Source organism: Centroberyx affinis, unplaced genomic scaffold (genome assembly GCF_046629955.1).
Source record: "Centroberyx affinis isolate AG114_WGS23_722 - 3 ecotype Tasmania unplaced genomic scaffold, CSIRO-AGI_Caff_v1 ptg001607l_1, whole genome shotgun sequence".
Classification (NCBI taxonomy): Eukaryota; Metazoa; Chordata; class Actinopteri; order Beryciformes; family Berycidae; genus Centroberyx; species Centroberyx affinis.
In genome coordinates, this window is record NW_027280051.1 from 70,342 (window position 1) to 86,207 (window position 15,866).

Sequence of the window (15,866 nt, forward strand, 5' to 3'; positions counted from 1 at the left end):
TTTAAAGTTGCAAACTTCAACAGATCCTGGAGAGAGCTAGTGTCTGTCTGCCTGTGTGTTCACATGTTTGGGTGTACATAAGACAATGCCGTGCTCCGTATTCCAGGGAATCACTGACACTCTGGTATTTCCTTGTGTAGAATAATTACATTAACAGCTGCTGTAGGGTAGCGTAGGAAATTCATCTTTTGAAATGAAAGCCGAGTATTGAAATGTTCCAAATCTGTAGAGAGAATGATTCCACAGTGAGGGGTCGAGCCTAACTGTGTCTGGATAGAAACATCACTCCTTTTGACCCCTCGCTGCAGCTGCTTTACAGGCCTTCTCCGTGGCTGTTTTCGTCATCAGGGAGCCACATTTTGTATCCTCCGGCAGCGCGAAGGAGATCGGGGAGCAGGAATACACTCCGCTGGTGCCACGCACACCCAGCGCACTCACCTCCCATCGACACAGAAACAAATCAGAAAGATTCATTTACATTTCAGATTAAATGTCTTACTAAAGGCAGTGATTTTTCAGGCTTTTTTTTATATATATACCACTCCCATCAGATTTTAATGGATTTTTATGTTCATGATCATATCCGTGCTTATTTTCATAGGAATGAGGAAGTTTAAAAATAAAATAAATCACATTATAGCAAATACCGTGCTGCTGATCCCTTCTGCATCTTTAGCTCAGGAGACTGACACCACTGTGTGTCCGAGTCGCTGTGGGGTCAGGCTGGGTCCTGAGCTCAGCTGGGGAAGACGATGAATAATAACTGGGAGATGAGCAGATGAGTATCTGAATCCCGCCAGGTCCTTTCTGTGGATGAAGGTAGCCCACAGACAAGGCCACAATAATCAAGAGGGGGCAATGGAGTTAAGTGACCTGCCTGTATGATAGGGCATGGCCCCAGTGGCCCGCTGGCCTGTGCTCCAGTGGGAGATAATGCACCGCCTCTGCAGATCCTGTAGGGGGGGGGGCAGCAGAGGTAGGCCGGGGAACAAAAAACTTTAAACTGAATATGGGGAAATAGTTCATGTGTCATGTGGTAGATTTAACTCTCATGACTCTTAACTCATAACTCTCATGGGTAAATAGTGTAACTTTCTCTTCGCTCCTGCATGCATGCAAACATCTGCCTATGCTATCAAGGGGAGAATGTGCCATAGCGTTACGCAATATTTCCCGTAATAGCGAATGTCAGTGTATATCCCTTGTAGAGTACTGTAGAGTAACGATCAAACGGAGAGACAAAATGAAGCACTGCTTGTAAGATGTTTACACAAATAAGCCTGTCTAAAGCTGTGCAACACTATCATTGGGCACAGTCCAAAATGAGGCAAACTGACAATAGCTGGTGGTATCACGCTGGCAGGGCTGGTATCCTGCAAACGCCTAGACTTACAAATGACCTTAAAATAGGTTGGTGTCTGTTTGTAGTGCAGAGACATGTTTCTGCCTCTCCCATCTGCCGGCTCATGGAAAGGACAGATAGCGTAGGGCCTAAAATCTTCTTCCCTCCCCTTTTGTCTCCACCTTGGCCTCCGTCTGGGTACGGCAGGAAGAGCTGGGCTGCTGTGAGGTGACACAGAACTGCTACATCTAGTGGTGTGGGTGGTGTCCCTGTTGAACCTCTGACGGTGTCCCGAAAATGCTTGAAACCAAGCCGTCCTCGTCATCGCCGTAGAGTCAGAGGAGTATGTCAGGGTAAGAGCTTCCTAGAGCTTGTTCGTGTAATATTGCCAATAATAATAATGCAATAAGAATGTTGTGTTTTTTCGGTCCCAGGAGGAGAAATTCTCTTTTTGCTTGTTCCCCTCAATGGGCAGGTCAGAGGTCAGAGGTCAATTACTCAAGGACACTTCAGTAGAGCAGATGCTTGCTGTCATGGGAGCTTGAACCCGGGTCCAGCAGTTGAAGAGCGGTGTCCTTACTGTGGCATCTTGCGATCTAACATGACATCACTCTGGCTACCGACCTCAGCTCACAGCCCGCTACCTACTGTACAAAGCAGCCTACATTGTAACTAAATGTTCTCACCTTGCTGCAGACTCCATATTCAATCTTTAAGGGATATTTGAAATGTTGAATTCTATTTGGTTATTGCTCTTGACTTGCCATATTGTGTTTTTTTTTTTTTTTTTACATTACATTACTACATTTATCCCTCAGTTTCCTTTATATGGCTTGTTAGCATTGTTTGTCATCCTCAATAACACCAAACAGCACAATTAGCTGTAACTTGAGGCCAGCTATGCCCCTTGGTTTCAATGGCTAAGAAGACATTTTTGGGGGAGAAAGTGAGGAACAAATGTAGAAACTTTTTCCCACAACCTGACAAGTGTCTGGTGAAGAGAAAAAAACATAACCAGCTAAAATTCAAAACGTCAAAGTGTTCCTTTAAGGCAGCCGATTCCTGGCTGAAGCTCAGGCCTGCTGTAGCATCCAGATCCTGGCTCTCTTGACTCCACGCAGCTCTGATTAATGGGAGAGGCTGTGGGTGGGTGGTAGACATGGATCTGCCCATTACCACACTGCAACATTGCAAATGGCTTCAATTACTGTGGAGTGTGCTGAGCTGGCAGTAGGAGCTCTAGGAGCCAAGATGAGGAGCATGCACCATCCAGCAGCTAACTCCACTGTGATCCGTTCATTCACACAGTGTGATCGTCATGTGCATCTCCTTTGTAATTTACCACTGGAAAATGAAGGAAAAATTGGACAAGAATGATGATGACGTGATTTTGATCACTGACGCAATTTTTGATGAGCCATTTTCAACTTATGCTTCAATTTTCAGCTAATGATATTGATGCATTGTTGTTCATCTTCTGTTCATCATGTGACGAAATTTAGTACTTTAACACATTGCTGAACAATCTAATTGCTGGGGTCCAACTCAGGACACACAGCACTGGATGGGAGAACAGTGGATGTGCAAACTGCTGTACAGACTGAGGCATCACTAGATGGCCCCTCTCAGGTCCTCAGCCTTTCCCTCCCCAGCATTGTATCAGTGTTTGCCGTGACAAAACTGTCTCCGTGGCACCGAACAGTAGCGGGACATATTGAGGGCTTGCCAACTGGCTGAGAAGTATCACCAGGGCCTGCATGCCCACGCCTGGCCCCCACCCTGGCACAGGGGCACATTCAGTCAGGGACAGCCATAGGGATGGGGATTCCCTACGATCACGCCCCTGTGCCCGGTGCCAAGAGCGCAGCCCCCCTGTAGTTCCTTGTGTAACAACCAGCTGTCTCCATCAGTTCACTGACCCACATTTCATAACCTTAACACAGGAGGCACAGCAGACTCCCACGGTTCCTCACGACAGCTCTGCTCCACCTCTCATTGCTCACCCCTTTATTGCTTAAGTGATGGTCAAAGATGAAAAGAAAAAAGACGACAAATTTGCGATAAAATTGAGTCAATGACTGCGCTACTGGAAGTGGAAAATGATCATTAGGAGTCTCCCACCCACGACTAAATGCTTTCCCTTCGCAAATCACATCAATTAATGTCATGGGCTATGAAAAATGCTCTCTGTGTCATACCACATGGAGGGAGGACAGACGCTAATAAGTGAACATACTTAACGGAGGAGGTGGGGAGACATGGGATTCCCTCCGTTCTTCTTGTCTGTGCGGGAATACCATGCTCATGGCCAAGTGGAGGCCTTGCTAATACAGCAGGTACACCAGTGAATTCAGCCAAGCAAATAATTACTGTACAATCATACCGCTTTCTTTTTTTTTTTTACTCATAAACCATGACTAGGCTTTCATTCTTAATATGTCATACAGCATCTATTTCTATTGCCCACTTTGCAAGAGCAGCTATGTTCTCCAATAATGACCAAAAGAAAACATTTGATTATCCAAGAATGAATTTCTTAATTTCATTTCCCTTGGATAGACAGAACAGTTTGCAGGAGAGAGGAAGTGCTCCAGCGGGAGTTAAACTCATATAGTGGATTAAGGATGGGTGGATCCACTCAGATCAGTCCCTTCATAATGCGAAGGCAACTACTGGAGCTGATAGCACAGAACCAGTGCAATGAAATACTGAACTCCAGTTTATTATGCACAAATATATTCTAAATAGTAGATCATTATTCATGCTATTATTTCTCTATCTTAACCAGTTTTGACACCCTGACAATGGGATAGAGGCTCATGACAACCTCCCCAAATGTGAGTTTTGGAAGAATAAACCACTCAAAAGTGCATCTCTTTTGACATTTCTTTTTTCCAGAGGTTTCAACATCAAACAGACCTCAGCCTAATATGCCTGGATTGTTTGCTGACAGAGCTGTCAAAACTTCAAACAGCAGAGACTGGCAGCTCCCCTCATTCACGGCCGCACTCCTTGAAGTCTCAAACCGCCCTGATCTCTCCTCAAATCAATGGCTGTGACCCTGAGCAGAACAGACAGACAGACACGCCTCCTGTGAGGTATATCCAAGTGCAGTCACTCACCTACTGCGAGAGGGTTTTCAGGGGGAGGAAAAGTAGAAAAACTAAAAGAAAAAACAAAACAATAACTCCGCTTTCTGTAAGACAAATGTGGTCGTCTTTTGAGAGACAAGCTAAGAAAATGATTGGCAAAATAGATTTGCTAATAATGTCCATAGTAATGAAAGTTCAAACTGCATCTGCATTGTGTACCGCAGGTATGGTGTAATAAATCAAAACACTATATTTGTGTGTATTGATGCGGTCGTTAAGGATGTCAGGTTTGGGAGAGGTTAACGAGAGGTGGTCAGACAGGCTCGTGCAGGTGTGCGTGGGAGCCAGCAACACTTGTCCTGACCCTGCAGGCATTAGCGCTGCAACACACTCACTCACTGACCTCATTAACATTTCCCTTGTTAAGTTCAAGCACTTTGAGAAAACACTCTTCCCAAACCAACTCAAAATGCTTCGATTAAATGCTCATAATTGTTTGTGAACTATGCTATGTATACTATTGACAGATCTCCAGACGAAGCAAATCATAACAGGTGAAAACTAGCTTAGTGCAAGTTACATGCTTGCCAGCTGTGAGTGTCTTAGGAAATAATGTAATATATCAAATCATTAATAATAGCTTACTACTACAACTTCACAAATACCATTACTGCTGCATTTAGCAAGACCTAATACAGTGGCATTACATCCTCAACAAAGGATTATGCCAATTGAAGACAAAGAAGTCGAAACGATACGCAAAATCAAACAGTGCAATGTTGTACAATGACACAAGTTACCACATCAGGACACCAGGACATTTAAAAAGAATAATCTATTAGACAGTGAAATGTTTAGTGAAATAGCCACAGTAGGAGCAGCAACTTGCAGGCCATCATAAGGTCTATAAGGCATTTCAGTCCTGTGCAGTTCAATTAGGGCCTTATGAAAAAAAAGTCTATTGCCAACATAGCAAGCATAAAAATTACAACATAAAGGCATAACATAAAACTTTTGATTAATCTGAGAACATATTTGCTTGTGTCCATATTCTGGCATCAGGGATCCCATAATACTTTGGAGTTTTCTATTTTTCTATTGCTGAGTCAACAACAAACTGTTGTCAGGTGTGTTGATCAGTGCTGGTATATGATAGATGATCCTGCAGTGGCCGGCAGCATTGTGTACACACGAGGTGCGAGTGAGTGTAATCATTACCCAGGGAGGACTCCTCTTGTTTGGTGAGCGACGGGGTCGTGTCTGGAGGCTGCTCAAACAACATGAACTGGTAGCGATGAAAACCTGACTTGTGTGGAGGGGTTGGGCGGGAATATTCTGCATGGAGAAACAAAGAATCCTTCTGAGTGCTGAGCTTGGCGACTGAGACTACACAGCAATATACGATTATCACAGATCCCTAGTTTGATGTTCTAATCTGTTTCATAGTATAAGGTGTCCAAACGTTAACATGTCCAATAAGCCAATCATAATTAATTTGTATTAACAAAAGCATGGTGACAGCAGCCCCATAAAATGTAATTTGAAATACCATACTTACCAGACAGGGTGGTGCCTTTTAACTGTCCTCTCTTCAGTCCGCTGCCCTGTTCATTCAGAAACAGATAAGAGTCACTTTTGGGAGTCAAGATTTGGGAAGGATTCTTGTTAGGACAGTCCACTCTTGGGCCGTGGCTGTCATCTATAGGGGATCTTTAAAAATTATTTTCAAAAGAAAGCAAGTGCAGTGGGCCGTTACATTGTTCTCTACAACACTATGTGATCCTTCCTATCAGACTCTGTTCCCTCAGCTATGTCTTCACAGCTCCTATATTTTCTCAACACAAATTTAGGCTGTGCTCCCTTATCTCAATTTTCAATCCTTGAATAAGCACCCACTGTATCAAGGACAGTGAGGCTGGAGAAGCCACTTAATTCCCCAGCCAATTTTTTTTTTTTGTCTGAGTCTGACCCCCACTCAATTCCGTTGGGGTGGACTACATTATAATTTGTCATACTAAGGGATTTTAGCATGTAGAGATCTAGTAAAACAGTGGCTAAGGCGATGATTGGGAAAAGGCCATCATTTGTCACCAGTCATTTGAAACCCCTAGCTTATAGGAAGCTCGACTTAAGACCCAGCTGTTCACCAGGCTCACATCAAAAGATCTTGGCTTCAATGTGTCAAAAGCCAATACATAAAGGATCTGCAATATTTAATATCTGGAGACAAAGACAATTCCCAAGCAAATTAAGTCAGTGAGTGGATTTCCAGGTAGCAAATTCCCATATTATTAATTGTATATTAACTTGGTGTTGCCTGGAAACAGGGATCATGTAGCCTGATGTGAGCGAGGATATTTTTCCTAAGCATTTCTACTCTACTATATTTGTCAGGTTAAACTGCCTCATCCCCACGAAGCACACGGTCAGGCACTTCACTGCAGACAGCACACAGGGATGTTTGTTTAATAGACTTAGTTGTTTACTGCACTACGGCTGCATCCTTGAGTGGGAGGAACAGGACTAAATTATGCTGTCTGTGAAAGGGCCCCAAAACCCACTTGAGGTAAGCATGGAAGTCCCCATCACAGGCATCAAATGTGGTCCCAGCACCTATTTATGTCCTCTTTCCCCCACACACAGGCTCCCCCCACAGGGTGACAGAGGGATAACGCTAAAAGACAAGCACACAAGGACAACAGACATACAGGACATTGTTTCTTCATCCTCTCTTTTGAGCCTTCCTCTGACTTTTCAGTTTACTAGATGACAGATAGAATAGAATAACAAGAATAACATGATATATTATGGCAAAACAGAAACATTCAGCTACATTTGTCTTGCATTTTACCCCTAAACATTCTGTAAACAGCAATAATGGTATTTGCTAGACTTGATTCTTTAGACATCTTGATGATGGTACCAGCACATTGTACGCTCTGTAACAATGATCTTTTTGAAAAGAGATAAAAACATTATGCAGTAGGAAATACAGCTTGGTCCTCCTCCCATTATCTAATTAACTTTTTTTGCCCAGTGTCTAGCTGATATTCATGATCAGGAATAGGAAAGGCGATGCATGTAGCCTCTTTGTTTTGTTGCATGCTGACTGTGGGTATCTGGACCAGAGGACTAGATGTATCTGGACCAGAGGACTAGAGGACTGGGGGACCAATCAGAGGAGGGCTCTATCAAAGGAGGGCACCATTCTTATTGCAGATCAGCAGCCTGTGTAACACTGGGTGGAAGGAGCCAGGGTGTTGATCTTGGTTCAGAAACGTAGGGGTGCAACCACACCAGTGTCAGTAAAATCAACAATCAGCAGGATTGCAATACACTTAATAACTTTGATAATAATAATTTGATACCTAAACGTCCTCTATTTCTGTGAAAAAAATGAAGCAACTGCAAAGTATGTGCCCTCTATTGCACATCATCGTATCTATAATCTTGTATCTATTGTAGTATGGTTCAGTAATAACTATTAGCGTGCACAGCACCAGTGTTCACAGACTGATAAAATGCAGAAGATTAGTTTCAGCCATGAGTAGCTTCATCCACTGATCAGTGAGAAAAAGCTTTATTTAGAAATAGCCAGAGTCCTACAGCCTGCAGGATCCAAACTCATTGCCATAGCAACAGGTAGTCAACATTTGAGCGTGCAACATTTTCCCAGATCTTAATGCTCGGTTCTCGCTCACTCTCCATGACACCCCCTGCCCTTTTAATTTCACTTATGATATAGAGAGCAAAAACGACAGTAGATGACGCAAACGTGGAATTTCAGCCATTTAATAAAAGATAAGTGAATCAGATACTATGTAGGGAAGAAGTCAGTACTGTGTGAATGTTTGAGTTTGATAACATATGATAGTATGATGATCACCTTCTCACGATGGTGATATTTACAAGACATTTCATAAAAATCATCCTTAAAACAACAATAATAAATAAAACAATAATAAACAATAATAAAAAAACATTCAGTGCCATAGTTGTAATGGCTGAACTATTCCAGGTCAGAAAGGAGGTGGAGTTACTGGGCCAGTGGTTGGGCCAGTGGTGAGGTGGCTGACTCTTGATGCTCAGCAGGGACCGAGGACTGGATCACACTAATCTACAAGACATTCTCACATGGTGGGCGGCTCCCTGCGGGCCCCTGCTGTGGGGGCGAGGCGCAGTGTGAAAAGGTTTGACCGCTAAATGAATGACAGGGACTTTCTGTGTTAATTGTGTATTATGAAAAGTGCAGTGAATCGAATGGATTTTAACAGTTGTATCATTTTTATTCTTACAAAGTCACTTTTTATGTAACTGGAACATTTCTTTTTTTATTTGTTTTCACCCTCACCTCCATTGCACCGAATGTTTAAATATCATTGTGCTTCAGGTGTTTTTGCAAAAATTATATGGCTATTCTCTTACTAAATTTGCAGACCAAAATAAAATATAATGTGTCAATAGCATTGAAAACTGAAGTGATGGCAATGTGATTTGAATGGTTGGAATTCATAGCAGTTCAACCAAAATGACATTAAAAGCTTTAGTTGCATTAAAATAATGCAACTAAATCTTACACAATCTATAACATGCACAGTAATGAACTGGTGAAGTGTTCATATAGGTGTCTCATTTAAATTATTTAATCATAGTTATGCTACATTCATTTTTATATTTCAGCGGGGGTGCAGGACAAGTTATGGCTGTTTAAAACACTGGGAAGTTTTCCATATAGTAAATCCATGACAGCTTTGTAAGAGGGATTCAAAAGCCACATAGAGCATTGATGAAGCTAATCTTTGATCAATGACATCTTCAGATAGGATGCTACTCTGAGCTCAAGGTTAGAAAAGTCAAAAGCATTGAGACAAGACATCCCAGATATTGGAAAGCTGCCCAAGGGAAATACAGTATTGGCCATCTGGGTACCTGCAAGGTGTAACTAACTCACTATGGATGCTACCAGTCTCTCTTTATGCCTGTTAGCATCACAAATTATGAATTCATACCTTTTTCCAGTGGGGACAGCTAAAAATGCAAAAATCAATACGGCTAACATCATTACAAAAATATTAAATAGATGTTCAAACTTGGTTTACCGATGATCTAACAGTGGTTGGATGGGAATCTATGAGTGTATTTTCCTGGTTATTTCCTATATAACTATACTTCTATTACATCTCCTTTGTGAAACATCAAACTCAGACAACATATGCAATGAGAATAAATAGTGTAACTCATTCAAAGTACAACATATGGGTTATACTGACCAACTCTAAAGGGTTAATTTTTTGAATTTCTGTGCTTGCTTCCAGTTGAGGGTCAGAGGGTTACATTACATAAGATAGAACAGAACTTTTTATTGGTGATCCAAATGAAAAGCATGCAGCTGCAATTAGTTCAAGTTATTTTCACAAAAACAATTAATATATAACTCCATTAGTGACTATAATTGCCTGTCTGCGTCAGGATAGATTTTAAATGTACTTTATTTGGGTTTAAGCAGTGAACTGCATAGCAGCAGAATTAATTTTTTCAACTATGAAAGCCTAATAGAGAACTCAGAGCTGCTGTGTCTGTGTACCAACTATTGGAAATTTGCAAGTTATGTCATTTCAGGAGTTGAGAGGTGAAAAAGATTTGGAAAGGCTTCATTCTCGATGCAGTTACTGTGGAACACTCTGCTGCTGCGCTGCATCCTTAACCTTGGGGGAATGCCCGTTCCTGTTGCCATGATAATGACTGAAACACTGAGCAGTGCGGGAGAGGCAGAAGGTGAAAGAAATTTAAAAACTGAAAGCGTCAAAATGTCTGTCTACTGTTTTACATATTCAATAGCAAAGGTTTTTAATACTCTGAGGCATATCATCTACCATCTTTATGCTTTATGCTATAATGTTTCCATAGGACAAAGTTATTTTTAGTATGGGAGACCAGTGAGCAGCAGGGGGACAGACAGAAACTGTGGGACTTGAATTGGGGGAAAACGTGGGCTCGGCATATTTCAGGTTGGTCTTTGTCTCACTTGTCAATTCACCTCCACATACCAAATATATAAAAATAAATCCAATAAGTGAATATTAGGGGAAGCTTATCTTTCCCTTCCCTTCCTTTCCCTTCCCTTCCCTATGCTTGGCAGTGCAAGATTTATTGCTGCTTGGTTGTAGTTCAAACTAGCTGCGACAGTGAGCTGTCTGGAAAATGTCACAGCAATCGCTAGGCTTGGAAAGGGGGCATCAATCAAGCCAAATATTTTTATATGATATGTTGACATTCATGGAGACTGTCCACAAATCCACTGATATATTTGTGGCAGCAGGGTGGTGTAGAGAGTAGGGACAACATCCTATAAACAGAAGGCCCGGGTTCAAGCCACTGCGATAGTCAGCATCCGCCCTGCTGAAGTGTCCATGAGCAAGACACTGAATCCTTACCAGCTCCAGACCTGCTGCTGAGGCTGAACAGAGAATTTCTCCATTGTGAATCAGCAGAGTATCACAAAAAATGTATATAATATTAATTGGCATGAATCCTCCTTTGAGTCCCAAAGGCTAAAGAAAGTTAAAATTTTCCTCAGCTTTATGCATAAGTGAAATGAAGAGACAATGGCCTCTATAGATGCCAGGCTTGACCATCTACCTATCTGAGTCCAGCTGCAGTGTCACTGATACTTTCTCCTCCCTCCCCTTGCTGTTCACCACGGCTCAGCTTGCCTTTTCCTTTCTACTGACTCTATCTATTTCACACTCTGACTCAGAAAAAAGACAGGATCCTGTGCTTCAAACAACCTACACATTATGAGCAATGAATAATTCTACAAATGTGGAAAAAAAACACTATTCAGTGCAGCTTATTCTGTGGGTCATGTAATAGCCTGACACTCTAACCACCAATTTTTCAGTGCAAAAACTCTCTGTGTCTCTCCTCACTAAACGAAGCACATCCAAGCTTATCCAGACTCAGCAGAGGAACCAGAACACCAGCAATCTGAGGCATTTCTCTAGTTATCTTGGATGTCTCTAGATTTTACTTGAATCCGCACAATGATTCACGCTTCTGAGGTCTTGCAAGCTAACTGACCCACCTGGACCTTGTTCAGAGGTGATAGCACTGGCCTTGCTGAACATTTAAAAATGAGGCTAAATTGTATGCGTGCATTGTTAACCAGCATTGGGCCTCAGAGGAGCAGATCTACTAGCCGCTGTGTGTGTGTGTGTGCGTGTGTGTGTGTATGAGTAATGTGTCTACATAACTGTTCAGCTAGGAATCCTCTGACCAAGAGCCGTCAGGTGGGAGGCCGCAGGGTGGTGGGTGGTGGGTGTGGGTGTCGGACGGGGGTGGAGGGTGGAGGGGAGGGGGGGGGGGGAGGGGGTACAAGGAATACCCACTTGCCCAAGCACCCCTCTCCTTGTCTGTGTGGGTGAGTGCTTCCCTTTGTCAGCAAGAGTTACTCACGCACCTCCTTGTATCCACCGCTTCCCTCCCCCTGCCTTGCACACCCTGTAAACCCACACCTACGACAATCAGCACCCACGTCCTTCTAGTGCAGTTCTGAGAGCATCATTCTCTCTTTTACTTGCAGTCAGGCTAACAGACGGGGAGAGAGAGCATGACAGATGGTGTTCACAGCTCTATTTCTGAGGCTGGACTTGTACCGCCACAGCCACCCCCCCTCCACCACCACCTCCCCCCCCCCCCCCCCCCCTCCACCCCGCACCCCCCTCCCTTCTTCTATTCCACTCAAGCCAAGTGCCTATGACTGCCTCCTCATCTTCGCCTCAGTAATCAGCCCATTCATTTGCAGGGTTATTGTGAATTGAAAGTCTGTGTCTCACAAGGAACCTCACAGTTTACAGGTTAAACACGTCAGGTTTTTTTTTTCTTTCCCAATGTGAACTAAGTGCCCTGAGAAAGAGAATCGCATCACACTGCTTAACTAGGAACAGAGACGAACCAATCTTAATAAGGGAAAAATTAACAGGTTCTGTCTGTAACAAGTACAATCCTTGTTTTCTAATAACATTGGAAGTGGAACATTTCAGTTTTTAGGCTGGGGGTGGAATCTGTCACTTCTGCATTACTAATAAAAGTGAAATACACAGTGCAGAAACCTCCCTAAAGATAATGCTCTAAACCTGATAGGACCAACAGGGTTTTTTTGCAGCCCACCTAACTGAAAGTGACGGGGTGGCCAGATGTTGTTGCATCATGGATGAAAAGAAACTTGCGGGATCACCAGACTTTTGAGGCTAACATACAGCAATTTACTGACTAATTACTTAGTAATTTATAATTCATTTATATACTGTTGGTAACCTGAAATTACTTAGTGATTCATTACTATGATTCCATGATATTTCTCTGTCCTTTCAGCACTGAAACAATTTTATAAAATGTGACACAGCTAGAAAAGACAGCACATTGTAAAGATAGATATTGTTGTTGTTTTTCATAGATTGTTTATCTTTGCACTGAAAGCTTTAAAGCTGCACTAGGCAAGTTTTTTTATGCAAAACTACAACCGTCTTATCTGAGACGTTGTAGCTCTGCCCTATTTGCCTGGTTTATCTGGTGTCAGTTTTGGACACTTCTCCACCTACAGGCAGTGACAAAATGAAACTTCAGAGTGAAATACAAACTGTGTCCTAAACAGCAGTAAGCAGCGCTCCGTCCAGAGAAAGCTGGACTCACCAGCATGAGATCTGTTCCTCTCTCGTCACTTTGGTATCCTTTGCTATAAAGCATCACAGACCGGTGTGCAGGTTATTGACATCATTTTACATGTGAATTTGCCTGGTGCAGCTTTTAAATGGTAGATCACATAAAATAAATGAATTCGTTTGAATTATTAATTATTTAATCAAAAATGTACATTTTGATCTTTTTTCTTTTTTCTGATGTACATTTTTTTCTGATGTAAAAGGTAAATGAGCCTGGGTTCATGGCGTTGGGTCACAAATTTGTTTTCATGGCAAGCTGAATACATATTCAAATAAAAGCCTAATGGAGTTGAGTCTGGGGTGATTTAGCGCCCCACTGGTGATCAGCTGAGCGGGGTGCAGTGGCTTCAGCAGGACAGGGTGAGAGGCAGTGGGGGAGTCACCCATGATCTGCTCCAGTGCATCAACAAATTAACCCACTTAACAAGTCCCCTGCTGGACTAATGGCTTTAGTAAAGAAACTCATTTGGCGTTGGTAATGAACTGAGTTAGAAACACAAACAGTCCAGTTATTAAGCGAACTCCAGCCATCACTGACACTAGCCGACACGCTGTAATGTACCAAACCTACACTCCTTCGGTCATGCTCATTAGTAGGGTAGCACACTATTACTCAAACCACTGACTTAAGAAACTAGCCACCCAAACTCATTATCACACTCATCTATTCAGTCTAATTTGCATACATTAGCTGTGGTCTGAGCGGGTCGGTCAACTTATTCCCATAGAGCAGATTGGGCCTGGCGGGGTGCAGTACGGGCCAAAGTGAGAGCGTTTTGATAAGCTAATTTTCTCGAAACCTGGGTCCTGCTGCCTGGCCGTTTACAGCTCCTGTGTGTTGGTGTGTGTGCGTGTGCGAGTGTTGATGAGTCTGTACTTCAGTACTGTTGAGGGAAGCCCGAGCCTGAGTTCCCAAGGTAACAGTCGGTTAGAGTGGGGGCTGGCTGACTCATTTGGAGGGAATCCTGGAACCTGAACAAGGCTGCCCACTCGCCCCACCCCCAGCTTCATCAGCACAACAAGCAAACAAGGCGCTGACATGTCCCCATATAGGGCTTCCCACTGACGGGGGTGGCAGTGGAAAATCCCAGCCTGAGCTTGCCTACCAGGAGTACCAGCAGACACACACACACACACACACACACACACACACACACACACAGGGCATCACTGCACCATGGCTACAGCTGTATCCGGGCCTGAGACTTCAAATCCGTAGTGATAGTAAATGGATATATTATAATGAAGCTGTGCGCCTACAAATACAGCGTGGCACGTGCTGGATTTTGATTAATACAGGAGAGGACGGGGGAGATGTGAGGGGGCGGGAGAGGAAGAGGAGGATTAAGCTTATTAAAGAGTCAATGGCGCAGAATTAAAATAGTTTTTGAAGTATGAATGGTGACACAAAATAAATTACTATTGAATAGTATCGAAACCTGTTGGGCCGGGGCATGGAGGAGGAGAGAAAGAAGTGAGAGGAAGAGGAGGAGGATGAAGGAGGAGTAGGAGTAGGTGGACAAGAGAACGAACTCTGTGCCCACACAATTAATCTAATAATTAAGACATTAAAAGAGATCAACAGGCGTGTAATAGACCACTTAATTAGTTCAAGGTCAGTCTATTCTTGAATGACTTTGAGATGACTGTGGGCCAGGGTGCAGATAGACGGGATGACAAATTGTTTTTGGTGAAATATCCTGTGATTTGTAATGACTAATGAACTAATGAGCAACCACTAGCATTTCAGCACAGATGTGGCCTAGTTTTCCAACCAAATAACTGTTTTATGCACCATAAATCCAACAAATATGTGTTATTCATAGAAAGCACTGGCAACACACCATTTCAGTTTTGGCAAACTGAAAAATAATGCAGCAAATAAAATCATAATTTTAGAAATACCGAAAATCTGGCCATCAAACAAAAACTGCACATGCATGGACAGTAATCCTTGCTGTTAAGAGGAGCCATTTGATTTGCTTCTGTCTGTGGTTGTATCTGTTGATAACTCTATAGTTCATTCAGTGTCTTTAGTCATTAACAGCTGAGAGCTGGTACAAAGGGATTTAAGAGGCAACATTACTGTTTTGAATCGCTGGATGTTTAATTCTTCTATTATAATTGAGGTAGGAGCAGGACAGAGGTTATGGTAACTGCTGGAAACCTGTCCCACTTCACAGAAAGGTTAATGAACCTTACAAGTCCTATGGGAGATGGAGTATGCTGTTAATTTGACAAACGTGGGAAATAAATGCTTTTATGCTTTTATTGACGGTGACCAATAGCGGCCTTTGCTGGAATGAAAGGTTTTAGTCTTTTGGGTGCTTTGCTATGAGGCAAAACAATAATGTGGAATGCATTTGTTGGAAGAAACTAAGTACATAATTGTTTGAATAGCAATTTCAGGCCAAAAAGCATCTTCATTATTAATTCCTACTTTTGGGAAAAATATACTGTGCAAAATGTACAGTAACCTACTTCACGTTATGAAACAGCTGCCTCTATTCTGAATACATTTGTGTGAATGAGGGATTTTAAAAAGCTGTGTTTTAAAATCTACATATTTCCACATTCCATTTTATGCGCCGTTGGTCCGGGTTTCATTTTAACAGGGCACCAAGGGTACAATATACTGAAAGCTGGAGAAGAGCATGAGTAACAGTGTTGGAGCTAACCTGAATTACGCTGTGGGTTACAGTAGCGAGAATC

The 15,866-nt window shown here is 42.6% G+C and overlaps 1 protein-coding gene across 1 annotated transcript in view; it reads right to left on the minus strand.

Moving 5' to 3' along the window:
* The window catches only part of LOC139651234 (phosphatidylethanolamine-binding protein 4), a 45,550-nt gene that overhangs the window by 914 nt on the left and 28,770 nt on the right, over positions 1–15,866 (minus strand). Inside the window, exons 3-4 of the mRNA XM_071528077.1 lie at positions 5,993–6,038; positions 5,653–5,769 (exon numbers count right to left, since the gene is read on the minus strand). Of these exons, the coding sequence (XP_071384178.1) occupies positions 5,653–5,769; positions 5,993–6,038 (163 nt within the window). The remainder of the gene's footprint in view (positions 1–5,652; positions 5,770–5,992; positions 6,039–15,866) is intronic.